The 24,466-nt window shown below is 38.3% G+C and overlaps 2 protein-coding genes across 2 annotated transcripts in view; both read left to right on the top strand.

The window, feature by feature from the left end:
• Positions 1–2,598: 2,598 nt before the first annotated feature.
• On the top strand, positions 2,599–4,472 carry LOC147435192 (protein ROOT PRIMORDIUM DEFECTIVE 1-like). The gene has a single exon (XM_086488299.1). The coding sequence runs from the start codon at positions 2,670–2,672 to the stop codon at positions 3,888–3,890; it is 1,221 nt and encodes a 406-aa protein (XP_086344425.1). The 5' UTR covers positions 2,599–2,669; the 3' UTR covers positions 3,891–4,472.
• The window catches only part of LOC147435191 (uncharacterized), a 48,554-nt gene continuing 28,516 nt past the window's right edge, over positions 4,429–24,466 (top strand). The window contains exon 1 of the mRNA XM_086489188.1: positions 4,429–4,671. Coding sequence (XP_086345314.1) covers positions 4,429–4,671 — 243 coding nt within the window. The remainder of the gene's footprint in view (positions 4,672–24,466) is intronic.

The raw sequence follows: 24,466 nt of genomic DNA, 5'->3' as shown, positions 1-24,466 counted from the left end.
GATTTTGGTACCTTGTTGGATTGCGACCAGGCTTGGTAGGATAGTGCCCCTAGGTGTCCTAGACCTCCTCCTAAAATCTTGTTGCATTTCAAGTTTGTTCGAGTGTCGAAATGGCGTGATGACTTAGAGCAGTGAGAAAGGACATAAGCAAATTTCCCTGATCATTGAGTGTTGGTTTGCTTGTTGAGTTGTTGTGTTTGCTTGTTAAGGTTCACTTCTTGAGATTTATAACCTCAAAGAATCTCCAACCCCGTTACATTTCAATAGGGGTCCAAAAGGAGATAGTCTATCAAAGAGCAATGTGCATCTAATGGAGTTTTAAATACCTTAGGGTTAGCTGACCTCCAAAGGTTAGTGTTAAAATTCCTTAGACCTTAGGCAAGCTAGGGTTGTGCTTGAGGTGGGAACCCGACCCAAGTTTGAGGTGCTTGTCATGATTGATGAGTAAGGTGCTTGAGGTGCTTGTTGTGCTTGCTGACTAAGGTGCTTGAGGTGCTTGTCATGGTTGCTGACTAAGGTGCTTGAGGTGCTTGTCATTCTTGATGAGTAAGGTGTCAAAAAGAGACCCTACAATGGAGGGGGAAATCCCCAAAGTAGGGGAATCTTTGACTTAACCTCCCACTCACCCAAAGGCGTCCCTTTTCTCAAGGGGCACATGGACACATGTAAGGCTCTCCCTATGCTTAGCCACATGGTGTGCTTGAATCCTATTGGTTGGGCTAAAGAGGGGTCCAATGAGCTTCTAGTTCAATTCAACAAATATCTATATATTTTCAAGCTCTTCCTCTCAAAGGGGTAAGGAGGACACTTGTCCAAAGGCTACCCATTTTGTTTGAAATGCATTGTGCATATGATTGGCTAGGCTCAAAGGGGTCCAATGAGCTTCAAGCTTGAGCAAAAATGAGGGGTCGACCAAGGCAAGCAAGGGGGTGTGCTTGGGGGTATACACCCTCTCACACACTCATTTTTCACACATTCTCATCTGGTGAAAGTAGAAGAACTCCGGCCCCTTCTCCAAGCTTATTGAGAAGTTGACAGCCTACACCAACACTCTTGGCTATGGAATGCAAATCCAACCAAGAGCCACGCTTCAATGCTTAAGCTTTCCATCTTCTCCATCTTCACTACTATTCTATTATGTATGCTAGCAAGAAAAGTGATGATAAGTGAGAAACTATTTCTTTCTCCTATGAATTTTTCTTCTTCCTCTTCCCTACCCTCATTCCCTGCTAGCTCTCTCCACCTTTGAAGGTGTTTGAGTCCTTGGGACTGAGGCCGGGGATGGTTAATGCTTTTACAAAGTTTATGTTATGCTCGTGATGCATGAAGCTTTCCATCTTCATAGCATCATCAAGGTCACAAGGAACACAAAGATTGTAATATACCAAGTCTCTCTTTATGGGAGAATCTACAATACAAAAGCCTATTGGAGGGGGGACCGGCTCCACATAAATCCGGTCCTCAAATGTTGTCAAGTTCTCTAATTCTCTCTCCCCCTTGCAAAAGTATTGTTCATGCCAAGTTAATTAAGTATAATGGTTATGTTGCTACCGCTAATTAAGTTCACCCTCTATGTTCTCAAAGTAATCTCTCTTTAATTCTCCTAATTCCACTATTCTCAAAGTTCATGGGCCATTTCCATTACACCTTGGTACCCACGAGGTCGGACAAATGCTGTTATAAATATGACACAACGCTTTGTTTGGCTTGGGAGTTTGAAGCCAAAGACAAAAGTAGGAACTCACAAAAGGACAAAGGCAAAGGCAAGCTGGACAGAGATAACAGTGATAAACATTTGACAAAGAAGATCAGCATGGCACACATGGTGGCAACCACATTGGCCAGGACACCAAATTTCTAGTCAAGAGGTATTTTCTGCCACTAGCTTCAACTAGAGAGGGGCTTGCCAATGGCTGAGAGGGGCAACCATTGCTCCTGTAAATAATTTGGACCCTTGTGTTGTTGGAGTTCAAGTTATCGATGTTTGAATCCGGGGGTCGAAGTTCAAGGCACATGCATCTGGCAGCAGGGAACCAATCATATGTATCTAAAACAGTATAGATGTACGTGTCAATCCATTGTTGGTGGTCGGACTATGGAGAGGATGTGTTTCAAAGTTCATTGTCTCGGAGTATTTGGACGTGATGTGTTCACAGTTCACGAATGGGGATTCTTGGACGTAGTGTGGTTTACGGTTCAACTTTCTAAAAGGCAACCGATGCTCAAGATGTCATTTTTCTAAGGTTCAAAGTTGAGGTAGCAAATCAGAGGTGTATCTAGTAGTCTGCAGTTGCTGGGGTGTCATGGTAGCTTCTTCATCGACTTGGTCTCATCATTTATGTCCACTATGAGTTGCAAAGAGGGTGTTAAAGTTATGGCATCTCAAGTGAACTGCCAATGTGATCCCATTATTTATTTAGGCTTTTAGGTTTTTAGTTTACTTATCTGTCAAAGTCTAGGTAGGGCCATTGTATAGTGTATGAGTTATTCATTGCTGGTTGGTTCACGAGACTCTCTCTCTCTCATACTCTCCTTGGTCTCACATCGTCAACTTTGACAAAAGAAACCCCTCGTTGAATGGCAAAAAGGAGCATTTTGATAGTTTCCCCTAAAATTATGGCCATAGACCCTGCACCGTTTGGAGCTCCTCGTTGAATGGCAAAGAGAAAATGGCGGCGCGAGTGTTGAGGCGTTCGATCTTGAACGCAGAAGGGTATGGAAACACTGCGCCGAGCTTTTCACTAAAGCTCTTCTGTAGCTTCAGCAAGGCGCGTTTCTTTGCTTCGAGCTCCAAGCTGCTGAATGCGCCGATCCCTAAGATCAGAGTGAAGAAAGATCGTTCTTTCGAACATGTCGCAGAGCTGGAGAAGGATATAGCTCCTCTGCTCAGGATCAAAGATACCTTCTTGCAGTTCAAGAAGGAGACTATACCTCTTCAGTACCTCACACTCAGACGCAGATTTCTGGGTGTGCGCACCACTGAAGAGAAGTTTGAAGAACTTATGAAGGACTACCCCACTATTTTCCAGATATACATGCATCCTGATGAGCATCGCCTATGGCTGAAGCTCACGCCTGAGGCAAAGGAGCTTGTAGAGCAGGAGAGGCTGATTCATGAGAGGCAGGAGCCCTTGATAGTGGGAAAGCTCCGACGATTGCTGATGTTAACTCATGGTCAATCGATGCGTGCTAACCGTGTTCTCATGTTGGCCCCTTTCCTCGGTTTTCCAGATGACCTTCTCACCAGAGTTGTCCCCAAATACCCTGAGTATTTCAACCTTGCACAGAATGGAAAACCTTACCAGATTCTCGAGCTCATGGTTTGGGATGAGGGGCTGGCCATGACAGAGTTTGAGAAAAGGGCAAAGCTTAGTGCCCAAAAGTCAGGCATGGGGAATGTAGAGTCACTAGGATACCCCCCTTCTTATCATCTTAAGTATACTGCCGGTGTTGTGCCCAGGAGGAAGGCAATTGCTTATCTTCAAGAATGGCAAAAGCTCCCTTTTGTTAGCCCTTACGAGAATGCAGATAACATAGAGATTGGGACACCCCTTGGCGATAGAAGAATGGTTGCGTTTTTGCATGAACTCCTTAGTCTGACCATTCAGAAGAAAATAACGATTGAAGTCCTCAATCACTTCCATTCCGAGTTCAAGCTTCCAGGAAACATCTACAAGGCAGTAAATCGGTATCCTGGTATATTCTACATCAGTGTCAAGGGTGCTGTCCACACTTTATACCTGCGGGAGGCGTATGACAGTAAACAGCTTATTGGAGCTGCACATCCACTGCTGATTTTGAAAAAAAGATTTGCTAAGATGGTACACAATGGGCCTCGGCTACGGGCCATGATGAAGAATGCTATCAGGAATGCAAAATTTAAACTGTGATGGATGTTGTTTTCCTGTTCTTTACATTTGCTGCAATAATGTGACACATGCAAATGTATGATATGATTCACGTGTGAAACCTTGAGTTGGACTATTGTTGTATATGCATAATTAGGCTCTGAAGCCATGCTAGTCAAACAAGGCTGGCTCGTAGGTTTTTACTGAATGACTGGGACTAGAGTATCCCAGTAACTGGAATCGGGAAAGGGACATCAGCGTGTAATGCTTTACATTTCTGGTGTCGAGCTTGGAATGATCAAATCTGTTGGATAACAGCATACTCTGGTGGAAAGGATGCAGTCACTTTATTAATGGCAGTTGAGGCGCTTGATAGGATCAAGTATGACTTGTCATTTGCACTGAACATTGTTACGTATGGTTGTGTCATTTCTCATCACATGCTTGGGTTTCAATTCACTAGCACTGTTTAATCTGACAGCAGTTATTCCTCCTTTTGTACGCAATGTAAGACTCATGTACTCCTTAATGGGTGTTATACGCTGGGGTGTAGACCAAGTTGTGCCACCCCAACGTGAAGATGGAATTTTTTGAAATATCACCACTTGCTGGATTTTCAAGCCTCATTTATCCACGCCGGGCCTCTCATTTTAGCCATGAAAACAGCCAGGAAGTGACACTCTGCTGTATGGGTGGCTGGTCAGCTCTTGTTGTGCCTGAAGAATCAAGCTCACATCCGGACTCCGGTAAGTCCAAAGAGTTTGGCACATCGATTGCAGATGACCTTCACACTGCAGCTTACATTCTCAAACAATCAAATTCGGTTCTAATAAATGCACCTCAAGAGTCCGGACATGGTTCCGGTCATGGATTAAGAAGTGTGCAATTGTCATGAGATCTGTACTTCATGAATTTAGTTTATGCCTTTGGCTGATTTTCAGTACACAATCATATCAGTTTTCCTAGTTACCTCAAAAAAAAATTGATAGAGAAGTGTATCAATTTGCAAGGGACATTGTGGGCCATGCTTGAGGAGCCACAATTGCAAATTTCCAGAAGCTGATTTCTGCACCACTTGGAAAGGGCCCACTGGTATTTACTGGGTTCAAGTAATGAAATGATGCTGTGATATTCTCAAATCATCCTATCCTAGCTTCCCTTCACATTGTAAACATAGAGAATTCGGGTGATTATTGAATAGTGGGGCTCCATGTGATGGGTGCAATTGGGATTGCCTTATTGAAGGGCACGTTCCCTCCCCCCTCCCAGACAACAGATGCATCGTTTGTTGCTAGATGCTTCTTGTAAGGTTTCCAGTTTTTGAAATCTTAAAGATTATATAAAACTTAATTAAATTGACATGATTATTGAAAAAGCAACGTAGAATTATTCGACCGTCGCAAATATTGGTATTTTTGGACTCGTAATTATGTCTTTATTATGGCTAGAAATTTTCAAAACTGAATTCCGATAGAAGTTACACAGTTTTGACCACTGGAAGTTTACATTGTTGATTGAATTAATTGAATAAATTGTAAGGTTTTGGTAATCATTGCTGTAAAAGATTTTTATCATAAAATTCTTAGATATTTATATACATTTTCAAAATTAATCATGAAAAGGGTCAGAAAAATAGCAGGGTCGATTTAGTGCATTTGAGGGTTGTGTGGAGCAATAATGAACTTGCCTAAGCTTGATTTAGCAATAGGTGGCACTAGGGGGAAGTTGGGGGCTGCCTTGAAGTGCAATGAATTGTAAGAAATAGCTTATGAGCCCTAAAAGGCTATAAAAGGGTCCCCCTCTTCACAATTGAACACAAACTCAGAGTTCTGATAGATTTCTCTTGCGTATAAGAGAACACCTCTCAAAAATTACTTAGAGAGTAAAACCTTTTTGTAATTAATCGAGGTAATTAATCTAATTTTGGTTAATTAAAAAATAGCTTAAGTTTTGATTAATTTCTCTTAATTAAACTATCAATTAAAGAGATTAAGCTTTCTCTATTATTAATTACTTTCTAAATTATCATTAGAATTTTGATCACTACTTTTTTAAGTAGTGATCAAACTTTTTTAAGTTTGATCAGTAATCTAATTAATTAATTGTTGTATATTAAGCTAAAAATGGTTAATTTTAGATTGATTTATGAAGAAAAATAGTATTTAAACTTACATAGTTATAGTATAATTTTCAAAGCTTGGTTATACTGTGCAAAAGCCAGAGAAATTAAATCTTAATTTTTTGAGTGATCTACCTAATTAATTAGACAAAAATTAACTATTTTTAATCATAAAATAAAAGACAAATTAATGAACACGCTTAGATAATTATACCATAATTATCAGAGCTAAGAAACCTTGTTAGGAAGCCAAGATAATTAGGCCATGCACAAAAAATTAGTATAGCTAATTAATTAGGTCAAAATTGTCTGTTTTCTAACATAAATTAAAGGGAAAAAAAAGCTAAATCACTTAAATGATTATACAATAATTATCAGAGCTAAAAATCAATGTTAGAAAGTTGGAATAATTAAGCCATGCACATAAAATTAATTTACATAATTAATTCAATCAAAATTGTCTCTTTTTTAGCATAAATTAAAGAAAAAAATTAGCTAAATCACTTAGATAATCATACAATAATTATCACACAAAAAAAAATCAATGTTAGGAAGCTAAGATAATTAGGTCATGCATAGAAAATTAGTTTATCTAATTAATTACGTCAAAATTATCTCTTTTTAGTATAAATTAAAGAGAGAAATTAGCTAAATCATTTAGATAATTATACAATATTTATCAGAGCTAGAAAACACTGTTAGAAAGTCGAGATAATTACACCATGCACAAAAAAATTAATTTATCTAATTAATTATGTTAAAATTATCTGTTTTTGAGCATAAATTAAAGAAAAAAAAAACTAAATCACATAGATAATTATACAGTAATTATCAAAGATAAAAATCAATGTTAAGAAGCCGAGATAATTAGGTCATGCACAGAAAATTATTTTATCTAATAAATTAGACCAAAATAAATTATTTTTAAGTATAAATTGAAAAAAAAATTAGCTAAATACTTAAATAATTATACAATAAATATCACAGTTAAAAATCACTGTAAGAAAGTCAAGATAATTAGGCCATGCACAAAAAATCAATTCAGCTAATTATCTTAGCTAATATTATCTTATTTTGATTATAGGTTAGAAAGAGAAATTAATAAATTAATTTATATAATTACATAATAATTATCAAAGATAAAAAACAGCAATAAAAAGTTGGGATAATATCTTAAGCAAAGATAATCAGTTTAGCTAATTACCTAAGCTAATATTGTGTGATTTTGACCATAAATTGGAAAAAAAACTTAGCAATTTTATTTATATCATTACATAGTAATTATCAGAGAAACAACATTAGAAAATTGGGATAATTATCTTGAGCACAGATAATCACTTAGCTAATTATCTTAGCCAATATTGTCTGATTTTTATTGTAAATTGAAAAGAACATTATCAGAGATGGTAAACAACATTAAGAAGTCGAGATAATTATCTTAAGCACAAATATTCACTTTAGCTAATTATTATAGCAAATTTATTTATATAATTATATAATAAATATCATAGATGAAAAACAACATTAGAAAGTCGGGATAATTATCTTAAGCACAGATAATCAATTTAGCTAATTATCTAGTTAATATTGTCTGATTTTTATTATAAATTGAGAAAAAAAATTAGTAAATCATGTTAGATAACTAAATGCTATTTATTAGAGTTAGATTACATGATAAAGAAACCATGATAATTATCTTAAGGTTGAAAAATTAATATAGATATTTATCTAAGTCAAATTATATATATTCTAGCTGAAGATTAAAGGAAAAAACTAGTAAATCATGTTAGATAGTTAGGTGCTATTTATTAGATGATAGAAAAATCGTGATAATTATCTTAAGGTTAAAAAATTAATATAAATATTTATCGAAGACAAACTATACTAATAAAAATTTAAGAAAAAAATTAGTAAATCATGTTAGATAATTTAGATGCTATTTATGAAAGTTAGTTTACATGATAAGAAAGACGTGATAACTATTTTAAATTAGAAAATTAATATATCTATTTATCTACGTCAAATTATACCAATTTTGGTTTTAAAAAATAGGAGGAAATTAGTTAATTAACTTGAAAAAATAAAAGATAATTATCAGAGGTCATAACTATCATTATCTACTTGTGATAATTATACCATAGGTAATTAGACAGTTAGAAAATTATAATTGATCAAAAACTCTATTTTTAGCTAAAGATTAATTAAACTAAATAGACGTTGCAGTCAAAAGTTTCTAAAATAATTACAGTAAGTGTAAACCAATGATATAAAGTTGAGAAAATGAAATCATTAAAAGAAAACAAATAAAATAAATATTAAGCTCAAAATAAGCAAATTTCAAGCTTAAAATTCGATGAGAAAATTAGAAAAAAAATATTAAAAATTATAAGAAAATTAGGAGAACTTAGAAAACCCTTAGGGAAGCTTTGGAAAAGTCATTGTTCTTATATAGGCAAATAAAAAATTACTAGGTCAAGAATTTACCAAGAAGACTACAAATTTAACCTTGATTAGTTAGGATTGAATACAGAAAATAAGTCTAGCTTTTGGATAATTTACCTAATGATTAAACATCCTTTTTTAAAAGGATAAGAAGTTATGGTACCTAAAAAGACTCGAGCAAATCTTACTTCTGATGATGAGGACGGAGCTCCAAAAAGAACTAGAACGTCGCACGACGACGAAGTCGGACCTAGTTTTAGGCCTACTGATGAGAGTGTACAGGCCTCGATGCTGCAATAGATGTCAGATCATTCCCAGGTGGGTTTTTGTTATAATTAAGATTAGATAATTCAAGTTTTTGTTTAAATATTAACATTGCATAAGGAATAAGGAAATGTAAAAACTAGCTGAAAACGGAAGACGTCTTCCAAGAAACTAACGTGCATTTGTTTGTAAAATTAGGAATGAATTGTTGGGATTAAAATTGGTTGAATTAGAAAAAAATGATTGATCATCCTTAAGAGAGTTTGTCTCAAGACACCTCCGACTCCTTGGTATATTTTGATGAATAATGATGGCTTTCCAGCCAGGATAAGACGGTTACCCCCATGAACGATGAGTTTTTACTCCGTGTCATGTCTTGATGTTTCTACATAAGTTAGGATACCGTTTTTTAATCCTACGGGAGCCACCCGGTTGTCTGGGCAACTGGTTTGGTGTATGGGCACCCCGAACTTTGAGTGGGAGTTTATCCACCCCGGATAGTGAACAAGGAATGGGTGCCCTTTTTCACCCTTAGGTGGTCTTGAGACAAGAAGACTACTTGTCAGGGTTATTATGGACAATGTTTTGATTGACAGTAACCTGTTTTAAGTTTAAAGCTGTCTGTTTGCTAAAAGAATGTTTTTCAATGTTGTCTTTAATACTTGATAAAAGGAATCACTGTGATGGAAAGTTTGAAAATGAATCCATTATTTTAAATGTAAAAAAAATGTGATAGTAATTAGAAAACAAAGAAATCATGTGTGAGTGTGGGATGGTAAGTGGGGATTGACTAAGGTTGTCAATCATGGACGGATAGACTTGATTAGTCAGGTAACTATCCATTTCCGCGCACTAAAAGCATTTAGTAAACTTCTCTAATCGGAAGAGAAGCTCACTAGCGGCGGCTGTGCCCTCATATCTGTTATGGTTGAAATTACCTTGGCCAAATTGTTGAAGTTATAGGGTTGAAATAGTTTTAGAATTTTCAATTATTGTCCCGTTTTCGCTGTGAGACAAAACTAGGCCTTCTTCTAGGGCTATAGACCCAAGCCATTGTTAATGGTAAAGGTCTATTTCTTAGATTTTCCAAAAGTTTAGAGACTCATAGTTTTATTAGGCCTAGAGACCTGTCAAGGACCCCATCTCCCTTTGGTGTGGGCGGGTTGGGGACCTCACAAGTGGTATCAGAGCATCTGTTAATTAAGTCTTGGACTTAGGAAAAAGTTTAAGGTGCTAGGTTGAAATAAGTGATCTTTGACAAATTCAATTAAAGAGGTATTCAACCAAAAAGAGGGAGAGAAAAAAAGAGAGAATTATCCCCATCTTTGCAAGAAGATTTCCATCAGGCTTACCACAAATTCATGGATTTCAACATTACGTTTATGAGGGCTTGCCTATCCCGACACTATTCAATGAGAAAAAGCGTGATAAAATGGATAGATAAGAGATTTTCTCCTCCCACTTGGAGGATCAAGTGATCAGGATCTGGTGGAATTTTCTTCATTGATGCGGGAGAGTTAGAAGGTTTATAACTAAATATGAAGAGATTCAAATGGGCCAAAGATCTTCAAGTGATTGAAGTATACTTTTTCATTGGGATGGAGAATCCAGAGGAAACCCTTGTAAAAGATGATGTCCAAGTATCACAAAATCAGTGGTTGTTTGCTTAGGTGTCTAAAGTAATCTACCCAAGTACAATTAGGCCCATAGGTGTAAGCCCTAGTTTTAGTGGACCAAAAGATGTTGTATATTTTGATCCTATATCTGCCACCCAAAGTCCACAAGATTCTAGTATAGGATTGTCGTCACCCTTGTACATAGTAGGATCTTCATGGATTATATTAACTCTTGTACATACTATGGTTTTGATGGGTATGCCAATAAGCAGTTTGTTTATGGTTTGGCAATTGTCTTGATCCCGCGTGCAAAAGTTCTGAGTATAAGATAAGTTAAGAGCAAAAGTAAGAAAGATTTCATCTGGTACTAAATTCTACTAATTCAATCTCAGGATAATACTCACGTAAATAGCCTTTACATTGTTACTCAAGTGAAAAAACTACTACTAAAGCAAGTCCAACTCCCTACCTTCAAGAGCGAGATGCTGAAGCATGGTTAGATGCTATGGACGACTATTTTAAAGCTGCAAGAACTGCTCAGGAAAACCAAGCAATGTTGGGTATATTCCGTCTTAGTGGAGATGCCAGACTCTGGTGGAAGCAACACTGCAAAGATAATCCAACGAGTAGTCCATCTTGGGAGAAACTGAAGCAGGCAATCAAAGAACACTATCTCCCTCCTGCACATCAGGCTATCAAGATGAATGAATCATTTGGTCTACGCTAGCTAGGACTCTCTTTGGAAGATTACTACTCAAAATTTGTGTCCTTACGATGCTATGCTCCCCAGATCACAATGGAGCAACAGATTGCTCGTTTCTGTCAAGGCCTCAATAAACCCTTGAGTACACATCTCGAAGCATGAGGCCTACATCAATTCAGGATGCCCTTCCAGGGCCAAACCTCTTGCAACTGAAGGAACCAACTTTACAAGGAACTATAATGGATTTAATAACTTTAGAGAAAGAGCCAGGGGAACTTTCAACCAAGGATATCAACAACGTGGAGTAGCTGCAGCAGCGAACTTGGAACAGACCTTCCCAAACGTTAGGTGCTATGGATGCAATCAAATGGGGCACTATAGAAATAACTGTCCTGAAGAGTAAAACCCTCGAACTACTGCTAGAGCCATTCCTCAAAATCAAGGAGAAAATCTAAGAGGAGGTAGAAATGGAGGACAAGGTAGAGGAAGAGCAAGAGGAGCCAGAGCTTATGCAATCATGGGAGAACCAACCTTAATGAACAAGGAAGATAAAAGAGCCACTCGCTTGGCCACATTTAGCAATCTTAGAGCTCAGCAACAATAGGGAATTTTATAAACCACTATAAATCGATAATAAAAAACTTTGAGTTATTTATATATTTTAATGGTATATATTTTTTTCACATTATTTAAAGAATCTAAAGTTAAGTTAGCATTCAATCAAGAAATTAAGGGTTGATCTAACAAATGAGAAAGAGATTCTCGATAGTAAGACAAGAATTTGAATCTTAAGAATGAGATAGTTATCAAGAAACCAACTCACATTCCTTGTGCACAAGATAGCCTTCCTTGAAAAATGACCTAGAGACTAAAAGAACTTTTGGTATGATACCTCTTAAAACCATTTACATATTATTGGTCAACCAGGTTAGAGCACAAAGGGTGTACCTCTGGTGCAATGGTGGAAGCTTGTGCCGAGTGCAAATTGCTCAGAATGGCAAGAATACGCCGAACGCGTTCAAATTGGCTAGTGTAAAGCCCTAGAAAAAACCCTAGAAGCCGACCAGTGCACGAAGACCTACGACCTAAAAGTGACCATAGCAGCCTGCCAGCTTGACCAAATCAGATGGGATTTGAACCATAGCATGCCCTAACATAATAGAACCATTCCATACCATTAGATGATCATTCAGAGGGGGTCAAGGGGGTCCTCAGTAGGGAAGTAGGGTTTTTTGGGAAAGGCCAGAATTCCGACCTGACCCCACAGATGGCTTGCTAATGAGGCTCATATACAATGTATATGATTGGTCTGGATAAATCAATCAAGTAAAACCCTCGAAAAGCGGAAAACTGCACGAAGGTTACAAAGTGTCAAATTCGACATACGAGGCCAATCTGACTCCAAATGAGCCAAAATTGGACAGGTAGCTTCACGACGAGGTTACAGAAAAGTCCAAAGCCTCAAAGTTGACCGACCAACCTAACAGACAGAGTAATCACAAAAAAAATGATGAATTCAGAGTCGACAGAGCACAAAGTAATGCCGGCATGACCAAACTTGACCAAATTCAATGTAGGACTTGTATTAGGTGTATGAAACATGTTTAGGTCAAAATTTATGTGAAATGCAAAGTTTTTGTCACTGTAGTAAATAATCACGATTATTTACTTTTGCAACATTTTTGCATGGAAATTGTCAATTCACCTCACCTATCATGTGTACACACCTATTACATGCCAAAAATCAAGTATGAGCTAAGATAACCACCCTTTACTTGCAAAATTGCCAAAAAAACGCAAAGAAGTCTGTGAAAGCCCAAAATTTGGGTTATGAACAACTTTTCTTGATCCAAATCACCTCATAATTCATACCCAAGGTCTATACCATACCTATAACCAGTCTAGGCCAAAAAATGTCAATTTTGAAAGAAAAGTTAATAATCGTGATTATTTAACTTTTGGGCAAAATGGGGCAATTTTGAAAATTTGTCATCATGCATCCAAAGTACATGATGTGATAAGCCCACTAGCCAATTTTGAGTCTATTTAAATTTCAAAATCTCAAATTTCCTTTATATCTACTTAGCCGTACAAAATGGATTATTGATTAGTAAGGAACTTACCCCTCATGTCTCGTGTAAGACGGCGTTGAAAAAGTTCAATTGTGGGCTCCGGAATGACGCGCGAAAGAAGCCGAAATGCTCTCTCTACAAAGCTCCAAGTGGAAATGAAGTGGTTTTAGCCTACCCTGGCTATCTATATCTGGACTTCCCAAATCAATATTCCCCAAATTCCCCCGTTAGTCCTATTAGGCCGTGAAATCTATGTTAGGCTCAAAAATTTCCAAAATCGGATTCCTGTTGCTCATTCTGCAAGAATTTTGCAAAAGTAGGCTTGGTCTCCTAATTTAGCCTCCCCGCTTCCATCTTCTGATTTCGTTGAAAAATTTTTCTTGTCCGCCTTGTCTTTCTTATCACCATTATGTCTTCCATTTTTCCATCTGAGCTTCCCGGCTATTTATTATTGATTTTTGACCTTTTTATTTAAAAAAATCAAAGAAAATAGAAAAATGCTCTAAAAAAGAAAGTGAAAATCCAGTAATTAAGAAAATCCCTTGAAAAACACAGCTTTATTATTTTTTTGTTGGATTTCTCCAGTTTTAAGCCTCCTTTTCAACAAAAATGATGAAAAATACCCAAAAAGGACTATTTTTTATGATTTTCTGATAGTATATACACTATTTACACTCATCGGGAAGATATTATCAGTGAATTTTTCCTTTTTGATGAATTATAAGGGCATTATTAGGTAGTTTTGCAAAACAACACACGTTAACATGAAACTTTTTCCTCCCTCTTCAAACATTGCCCTTAATTACTTAGTATTTAGTAGTACCCTTCCACCCCTCCTGGATGGCGTTCTCCGGGACGACTGCGTGCATGGGTTGAACAATTGTGTCTATGCATAGCCGTGATTGGCTCTACCATGATATGAAGATCAATACAATTCAACTCAATATGTTGTGCAAGAGCTGGGTCTTGAGTAACTAACTCAAGGGTTTCCGATGTCGAGGTTTTTTGTTGATGTCTTCCAAAGAGAAAATCTTGTAACCTTTGTGCTCTCTGTTTGATAGTACCATCAGGGTGTTTAAGCACGCTGATTTCTTGAGCTATGGGGAGCACTTTAGACGGTTGTCGAGCTTTTTCTCGCCATTGGTAGCTCGGTCTGCTTGGTGCATGGTTCTTGAGAGTCTGTTGAGACTTAACTCGCCACTTTTTGATTGGTTTTGCGTTGTGTGGAGAAGATAAGTGCTCCTTTTTCTTCCAAAATTTTTTCATGTTAGGTTCCTTGATCATAGATGCTCGATTCTGTGCTCGAATCCTTGGAACCGTCTTCTGTTTCTTTGGTGAAATTTTAGGCACCCAGATCTGATTTGATTTATCCACAAGTTGTGCTTTTGGTACCCAAATTTGCATGACTCCTTGCATGCTACTTGTAGCCTTTGTTTGTTGAGGGGATGGAGAAGATTTGCGTCTTGGATTGGTCCTCTGATTGCATCTTTTCCATTCCTCTTTGCTTGGTGCAATAGGAACAATGAGTTTCCCTCCTTTAAGTGATAGCTTTAGCTGATTTCTATCCCAATCTGGTACTGCTTTGTATGTACGCATCCAAGGAATGCCAAGAATCATCGTCTCATTCATGTGTTCATCTGGCAAGCATACAAACTAATGCGGACATGAGCATCCATGTACTACCACGTTCAAGTTGACTACTCTCAATGCTGGAGTCGGATTCTTGTTGCATCTTTTGATTGTCGTTATTCCTGCGGTCAATGCTTGACTTGTTACCTTCTTGTATGTGGAATAACTGACTGCATTCACTCTAGCTCATGTGTCTACCAAAGCATTGGTGCTATGATTGTTGAGCTGTAATTTGATGCGGAGATCCATTCCATCTAACTAGTCGTCATCTGTTGAAACTGCGTCTTTAGGTAATTCCCATTGTCGATCATCTAGTTCCAAAGTGTTGGTGGGAATCGGTATCTGTTGATTCTTGAGAGCAGCTTTACGCTTGAGTACCCGAAGTCTAGCTTTCTCTTGGGCTTCATCAATAACCTGTTGTCGCTTGATCTTCCTTTGTTTGGCTGCATGCATTCTCTCTAGCAATTCATTGGTTAGTGGCAATTGTATTTCTTTAAACGACATCCACTAATCCAATTAACCATTGGTTCACCATCTATGGTTGACAATTTACTGCTCCACTTGGAGATACATATTCAATGATAAATGGTCCATTTCCCTTTTTCTTAAACTTGGGAATGTGTTGCTTAAAGGAATAGACTAGAACTAAGCTCCCTTTCTTGAAAATTTTGGTGATTAAGCGGGAATCAAAAAACTATTTTTGTTTCCTCTTTTGTGCATAGATATGAGCTACAGCAGTTAGCCTTTGCTCGTCTAGCTTTTCCAAATCTTCAAGTCTTTCTGACAATTCATGTCCAGTCCACTCAAGAGTTTGTGCTACCCTTAAGGTCGGCAATATAAATTATATTGGCAGTATGGCATCAAGACCGTAAACAAATTTAAAGGGTGTAGCATTTAAAGCCATTTTGAATGAAACTCAATAAGTCCATAGAGCAGCATGGAGATTCATTTCCCAGTCTGTCCTTCCTAAACTAACCACTTTGGTCAGTACCGAGCTAAGAATTTTATTCGTATGCTTAGCTCGTCTGTTTGCTTGTGGGTGATAGGGAGTGGATTTGTTATGGATAACCATAAACTCACTAAGCAAATACTCTATTACCTCGTTGAGGAAATGAGTTCCCCGATCACTGAAAATCTCTATTGGCAATCCATACCTTGTGAATACATACTCATATAAGAATGCAGCAGTGATTCTGGCATCATTCTTTTGGGTTGCTTTAGCCTCGGTCCACTTGGTCAAATAGTCCGTAGCTACAATAATATATTGAGCTTGGGTTCTATAAGCAGGTGGCTGTATCAGTCCAACAAAATCTATACCCCATTTTGTGAAGGCTCTAGCCCCCATCATTGGTTTTAAGGGCATGCTGTCCATCCGTGTTGGCATTTTTGCTCATTGACAAGCATCACACCTTCGAACATATTCTTTGGCAACGGCAAAAAGTGTTGGCCACCATATGCCTGCCATCAAGATTGCTTTTGCGGTGGTCTCACTAGAAAAGTGACCTCCAGCTAATCCAGCATGTGCTTGTTCTATAATCAGAATATACTCATTTTCATTTGCACAAAGACGCAAATGTTGATCCTTACCTCTCCGATACAATTGGTTTCCAATGAGAGCATAGTCTCTTGCTTCCGTTTCAATTGCTCTTTGACGGTGTTTACTCATATCCTCAGGAAATGTTCAATTCGATAAGTAAGTAACCAAATAGTTACTCCACGTAGGAATAGGTGACATTTGAAACAATGTCACATGACGAATGGGTGGTTGTTTTTGACATTGAGGGCAATCTTTTACAAAAGATCGAACATCTCTTCTCATAGTCGGCCAGAATACTCCAAGTCTTAAGATTCGTTGCATAGTTTGGTCTTCCGCAACGTGAAGTCCTACTATGGTAACATGTGCTTGACTTAGGTACCGATACCTTTCTTCAGGGTTAATGCATAAAAGAAATATCCCGTCTCAATTTCTTTTATATAGCCTCCCAGGTAGTAATTGATACATAGCCGATTACTCAATTAAATCAACCATGATAGGAAGTGGTGAATCCACTTGAGCTATTGTCATCAATGACACAAATTTTTCAGACCATCTAGGTATCATTTCCACAAAGAACAAATAGGCATCTGGTAGATCATCATCTACCCCTTTAGGTGATTCCCCTGAAACAATCCTGGACAAATGATCTGCTCTTTGATGTGTAGTGCCTTTTTTTACAACCATAGTGAAATCAAATTCGAGAAGAATGAGGAACCATCTCACTATTCTTCCTGTGTTGCATGGCTTGTTGACCAAATATAACAAAACTTGGCGGTCCACAAAGAACACAAACTTGTTGGCCAATAGGTAATGTCTATACTTTTTAATGGCATAGATCATTCCTAGTCCTTCTCTTTCAGTGGTGGTGTAATTCTTTTCTGCCATATTCAGTTGTCGGCTTGCATAAGAAATAGGAAAGTCAATTTTCCCATCTCTTGGTTGGGCTAGTATACAACCAATAGCAAAGTTTGAAGCATCTACATGTACGTGGAATACCTTATCCCAATCGGGTGCTCTCAATATTGGAGCTGAGGTGAGAGCTTGCTTAAGCTTCATGAAGGATTCTTGACATGCCTCGGTCCATTCAAAGTGCGTAATCAAGCTATACATGGATTTTGCAATTATAGCATACATGTAGATGAACCGTCAGTAATATCCACAATGTCCCATGAAGGCTTGTACCCCTTTGACTGTTGTTGGTCTAGGAAAATCAGCAATGACATGAATCTTTTCAATATCGGTAGCTATGTCATTTTTAGACACTATGTGTCCAAGGATTTTCCCTTGTCTTCCCATGAATGTGCACTTTTTCGGGTTTAAGCAAATCCTGTAAAGTCTACATTTCTCGAATACCTTTTTGAGGTGTTCAAAATGATCAGCTCGGATTGACGAATATACACATAAATCATCCATGTATACTTCCAAGAATTTCCGAAGATACTCTTTGAAATCATGGCTCATCAATCTCTAAAATGTGGCTGGAGCATTAATTAACCCAAATGGCATTACCCGATAGGCAAATATACCCCATTCTGTTGCAAAAGCAGTTTTATGCTGATCTTTTGGGTCAACCAAAAGTTGATTGTATCCCGAAAAGCCATCTAGGAAGCTGTAAGCTTCTTTTCTTGCCACTCGTTCTAAAACATGCTCCGTTATCGGAAGAGGAAAGTTGTCTCTAATGGTAGCTGCATTCACTTTTTTGAGATTAACGCACACTCGTAATTTCCCATTCTTCTTAGGTACTACCACAATTGGGGACACCCAACAATTTCGTAAATGAATTCAGCTTCCTTTAGTTTTTCAATCTCTTCTTTGATCTTCCTAGCAAATGTTTCGTTATAAGTAGTCTCTGTCTACTTGGTTTCGCATCATCTCTCATGGGTATAGTATGTTGACAGATTTCTGGATGAACACCCTTGAGATCCTTGTAAGACCAAGTAAAGATATCCCGGTATTCCTTTAACAAGCTTAACAAAATCTTTTCTTCTTCTTCTGTTAGGTCATTTGCAATGTAAGCCGGTCTAGGTTCTTCTCCTGGTTCAGCCAAGTCTACCCTTTTAGCGTTTTTAGGTCCTTCATAAGACTCGCCTTGTTTCTGTAGTTCCCTAACAGGTTGTTCGATTATGATTTTCCGATCTTGGAGAGTGTTTGCGGGTCGCCGCAACGGACATCCATAACATAGCTCTCAAGCATCAACATAAAATTATCGATACAGGGGAAGCGACTCGGATGAGGCATGGAAACTCACTAGGGTGTCAATCCTAATGAAGTGAACTCGAAGAGATGCAACTACTAACTCTACAAGCAAATCAAACGCACTAAAGCCAAGTAATCTGCCTATGTCCTTCTACACAGCTCTACAGTCATCACGCCCGTTCACCATGCAAATCATATCGAAATCGCACGAAACTTGACGGGAAGCTACAGGGGACTATCAGGAACATATCCTATCACTGTCACAGCATTCTGAAGAGGTACAAAGATCGCGATCGTTCATCCCATAGTACGCAAAAACAGTAAACGGATGATCATAAAGATTTGTTTTTGGGTCCCTAAAGCCTCTCCTAGGGTCAAAACAACATAAAATACACATATAAACACTCAAAACAGCAATTTAAGGCCTAAATGAATGCGTTTGAAACCTTCACCGAATCTTGAATGCTTACACTTGAATGAAAGAGCAGAGTAAGAGGAACACAATGAAAGAAATAAAACTGAATTTGGATTATCGTAGCCACAGAAGCGATGATTACAAGTTGGAGCAAAGAGGTAGCTCTCTGTGCGTAACGCAATAGTCACTTATCTTCAAAAAATAATCTCCTCTTCACACTAACCTTAGTGTATTATATACCTAGGTCTTTCTAAAGTGGCCGGCGGCCAACTTCTCATGGACCTTTACATACATCACTGGAAAAATTACATCTTTGACTCAGACTTGACATAGACGATTGACATTAGGCTTTTACAGGGTTTGGTATCTTAAACATCGGAAAAATAATGTGACCACATCAAAACTTTGGCCAGCTGACCCAACGGGCGCCTTGGCTAGGTGGGCACTTGTATGTTGTTATCACCTCCAAACAGAGAGTATACTTTTTGTAATGGGATGGAACATGCATTACATCCTTCCCATCCTCTTCCGTGGTTTCCATTTCGGTGGTGTATATCTCTTTTAGAGCTTTTTTCAACTCTTGATATTTCTTTTTCCGCTCGATTCTGGTCATGAGTGTCTTTTTATCCTGATGTTCCGCCTGAGTATCCTTCTTTGTTTTTCTCAATGTCTGAGACATTTTTGAGTTTCCGTTCGAAGGATATCTCCCAGTTATTTTGTCCTTGACACAATCATTGACATCTATCTGCATCAGGAATTTTGTTTTACTCTAGACTGATGGCATAGGTTGTGCTTTCACAATTTTAGTGTCCCTCTTTCTTCTATACCATTTTTGTCTTCTTGATTTCTGGTTTGGAAAGTCAAAAAAACTTTTCCTCCCTTCCCCTTAAGAGTAGTTGAGCTCTCATATGTTCTTTTTCGAATCCCGACTCTTCGGAGGTAGTTGAGTGTTCATCCAACTCATCAGTTGCATCGTAATAGAGATCAGAAAAGACTTGTTGAGCTTTCATCAAGTCCTTTGTTTCCTCATCCTTATTTTCAATGTTAAGGACTGACATCATTTGGATGGGAATTATGTCGTAGCCATCCTCATTGCAAAATTGAGTAGGCATAGACGTATTCACACATACATCCATTGTCGCTAAAATTTGAGTCCACTCGAATGGTTTGAATAAATGCTCTAGAAAGGGTTCAGGTATGTAGGCTTCGTCTGTACAGTCCCTTTCTAGGATACATTCCTCTCGTCTTAAGCTTCCGTTTTTTGAAGCTCCGCACATCCAAATAGGAGTGTCTTTGTTTAGCCAAGATGGAAGTTTAGTTTCAGCCGAAGAGACTGAATCAAACTCTTGGATGGGTGTCTTAAAGACATCTCTATAGGTGTGGTCTTTTAGATTGACTCTTGTTATAGATCCCACTTGCTTCAAGTATAGATAGTCGTTTTCTCAATCTTGTATAAGTTGTACCTGTCGCATGAAAGGTCTTCCCAATATGATTTCATAGTTGAGTATTTTTCCAACGTCTACTATGGAAAAAGTGTGATGATATTCAATTCCACAGGAGTTGACTATCACTTTTTCTAGTAGCCCTAGTGGTATTTCAATGTGTCCGTCAGCCAACTGCAATTTCATTCACGTTTGTCTAATGGCTGGCTGTCCCCAAGATTCCCATACTGCTTTAGTGGCTATGTCTATGCCAGCTCCACTATCCAGTATTGCCATGGTTTCAATGTCATTATATTTCATTGGGAGGGTAGTGTTTCCTTCTTCCCCTTCATAATATTCTCTGACCTTGCTCATAGGAACTGATCGTATCTCTTTGTATTCCGTTTCTTTTTTTTCAGTTTCCCAGATTCTTAGAGATTAACCCCGTTATCCCCACCTTTTCTAGGATTTTCTGTAGATCATTCCATAAGTATGGCCTGAGTTTCAACAGTTCCCCCAAAGTAAGAGTGCATTGGATAGATGTAGACATGATTGAATGAATGTTATCTACTTCTAGGGTCTGTTTGGCTCTTTTGACTTGAGTGGTTTTGCAAATGATAGACTCATCTTCGTTATCTCCCAAGTAAGAAGGTAATGTTTTTAATGTCATTGGTTTAGATATCCATGAAGCCTCTGATCCGAAATCCCCATATAAGGATTGTATATCAATGTTTATATCAGATGGTAGGTTATCCAACGAGACTTCCTCTATAAGAGCCGAATTGAAGGTTAGGCTCCCATCATTGATCTCCCTTACCTTTTCCCATAAGTGTCATGGCCAGTCTTCCTGGACACAAATGGAATTCCGTCTAAGGCATCTTCACTATCCGGCACTATGAGCTCTGGTTCATTTGTTTCAAGGTGGGGTTCAGCCACCACATCGGATTTTGCTTTCGTTTCTTCTACCGCAAGCTCTTCCGGTTTTGCAATACTTTCAAGCTTGGGTTTCTGTTTATCCAGCATTTCTTGCGTGATTCTTACCAAATTTTGATAAGCTTCGAGCTTTGCTGCTTCCATGTCTAGAGATGGATAGTTTTTCCATTTTGTTTTCCATGTTTTGGCCCGCTTTAAGTCCTGCTTGGTAGGCTTCCAAGGCGGCGTTAATAGGCTCAAAAATTTTATCAACCAGAATGGATCCTCCCAATTTCACGGTTGTTTCCTTGAATTCACTACCAATTTCTTTCGACTTGTCCTCGGCTGGAATTTTTGCTTTCTCTTTGTTTTCAACCCGTTGTTTTTGTTTTCTCATCTCATATCTTTTGCTTCTGCTCCTTTTGATTCTTTGAGAAGAAACTTTTGTGTTCTCTGAATCATCAGAGGAATCGTGTTTCTTTTTCTTTGCCTGGGCTCTAGTGATTACCTTGATTGGAACAATTGGTTCGCTCTCTAATGAGCTACTAGGCATCACTTGGACTACGTTGACTATAGTTTTTCCCTTGTTCAAAGGATTCTTAAGACAATCTTCCGGAAAGTGTCCTCCCTTTTTGCAACATTGTATGCAATAGGCTTCAATCGGTTTGAGGTTTTTGTCAGGCTCTGGACATTCGTTTTTCCAATGGTCATCGGCACCCCAGTTATGATAGTTTCTTGTTCTGGGCTTCATCATGGGTCTTCCCATGGGAGGTCTGACACCTTGATTAGCAACATAATACATAGGTGCGAGCTCTGGTGGAGCATAAGTCATGGTTTTCTCCATTGGTGGTGGGTGTGTATTATACCAATCTCCCTGTACCATTACTGTAGATGGACTAGACTTTGCATAGGGTGTAACAGGCACTAATGCTTGTTCATCTATGACTGCTTCTGAGTGCATGTACTTTGCAGGTACCGCATTATGTCCTGGATAAGGAGTTTGTTGTCCCAACACAGTTTGAGGTCTCTCCATACCCATTGGTGGTCTTTGAACTTGAGCCATATTAGGCTGATATCTGTACATGGGTTGTCCTTGTGGCCTCATGGGCACGTACTGAACATTCCCATCATACTTTGGTCTGAAGTAGCACTCTTGAGTCTCGTGGTTGATCCATTTACCCTCGATTGCACACCATTTTTGTGGCCTAATTGGTTGTCCTTGTGGGGATATCCCCTGTCCTGGTCCTCTCATAGGTGCTTTTTTCATATTATTCATCATGTCATTCATCCTTTTTAGCATATCTTTTATGGCTGAGAGTGGTGCCGCAGCAGCCGTTCCTACTTATGCTGGTTTTGTGGATGCAGTCTTCTTGTTTTGATTATCCTTAGGGACATAATCTTCATTAAAGATCTCACAATTGCCTCCTAGGTCGATATCATCAGACACACACGCCTCTAGGGTTGTATGCTTTTTACTATAGAGTATAGCATGAAGTTCTTTGTTTAGCGGTCCCTCCAGAAACAATGAAACAAGTCGCTCCTCTGCAGGTATCTCCATCTCTGGGCATCTGGCAATGTATTGTTTCATTCGAGTTACACAATCCTTAACATAATCACCATGTTTTTGTTTAAAGCTGTAGATTTGAGCTACCGTATTATGTTTAATCCCGATTTTAGAACAAGCAGCTACAAATCCTTGAGCTAATGTATTCAAATCCATGATTGACCTTGGTTGAATGTTTTGGAACCATGTCAAAGATTTTCCTTCTAATGTCATTCGAAACCCTTCTAATTGAGTATGGAAATTGAATATACGCTCTTCTCTTAGCACTTTCTTGAAGCTTGCTAAGTGGTCATATGGATCCCCTGATCCACTGTATTTCCTGACCCATTTTTGAAAATCAACTGGTCTGACACGTCTATTCGGTTCAACCCCAAGTCTTCTGGGAGTTGGTCATGTTCCTAGTTCTTCAAACCAGTCTGTTGGAAATAGTGACTCATGTAGCCCTTGGCTAGCCTTAGTGTCACCCATTTTTCTACGTGATGAGGTGGTTTCTGGTTTCTTCACATTACTCTCAGATGATCTCCCACGATGTTCATCTCTTGGAGTGGTTTCTGGTCCTTGACCCAATATCCACTCTCGTATGGAATACCCCTGGTATTTGGTTTGTTCTACCTCCTCAGGAGTCATCATAACAAAGTTGTTATTATAACAATCCCTAAACAAGTAAGTTGGTAGATCCGTAGATCCCTTATCTTTGATTTTGAAGATATAGATTATCTTCATGGTTGTTTAATTGTCCTGGTCTAGCATGAGAAGTCCACAAAAGATCCTTTATGTTTCTATCTTTCCAACAATAGACTCCGATCCTAGCATTATCCGTACTAAGCCGTTTCAAAGGCTTCAAGTCTACTTGATCGTATCCCTCGAATTCCAAAGTTGGTGGTCCTTCTCTTGCTGACATATCTGGGATTATAGTGTTTACTTCTAATCCCCATTTGTCTATCACATTAGGATTTTCAACCTGTACATATTGAGTTCCGTTTCGATCCATGTACAATTTTCCTTGTTTGTTGGCCCTAACTTCTTCTTCGAACTCAATACCATGATCATCAATGCAAATAGCATACTCTTCGTTAGGATCCAAGTAAACTTGGGCTCCATGATGATTAGTCTTGTAAAAAGAGAGGATATGCTTGTAGCGCATTGTCATTCTGGTTTCCGAGTGAGTCAAGTAAGAAGACATTTTGGATGTTGAATATGAAAAAGTGTCCGAGACTTCTTCATGAATTGTGTGCAAGGAATTGCCTTGATTTACGCTTTCTTCAGTGGATACTCTATTGGTGTTTTCTCCAAATAGGCCTTGATTTCCTATTACATGGCCGGATCTAAGGTTCATATAGACTTATGAAGCCCTGGATAGAGTACTCACCTTAGATTGACTTGTAGTCAATTTCCACTTGATTCAATTGCAACTTTCTATCAAGCCACTGATTCCTCGTCTGCAACCTGATTCCTGTACAAAATTTGTCAAATTAGCTATTTTTTTATAAGGACAGTAGAGCTCTTGAGAACTTCAATGATTGGTCTCTGTATTTCACTTCAGTTCGTGCTATGGAAGTCAAAATTTTGACTTTCAGATTCAACTTAGCAAAATCAAAGGTTTAATCTGCAATCTGTAAATTGAGTGTATCTGTACCAATTTTGACCCGATTGAACCCAAAATTTCCCTGTGGCCTTATATTATGCTGGTCTAACACTGTATAAGCCCAAAAGTCAAATTTGAAGTCT

This window comes from Adiantum capillus-veneris, chromosome 18 (genome assembly GCF_014529385.1).
Source record: "Adiantum capillus-veneris isolate H3 chromosome 18, ASM1452938v2, whole genome shotgun sequence".
In the NCBI taxonomy this organism is placed as follows: domain Eukaryota; kingdom Viridiplantae; phylum Streptophyta; class Polypodiopsida; order Polypodiales; family Pteridaceae; genus Adiantum; species Adiantum capillus-veneris.
Note: the sequence above shows the minus strand (reverse complement) of the source record. Positions and strands in the feature narration are given on the sequence as shown.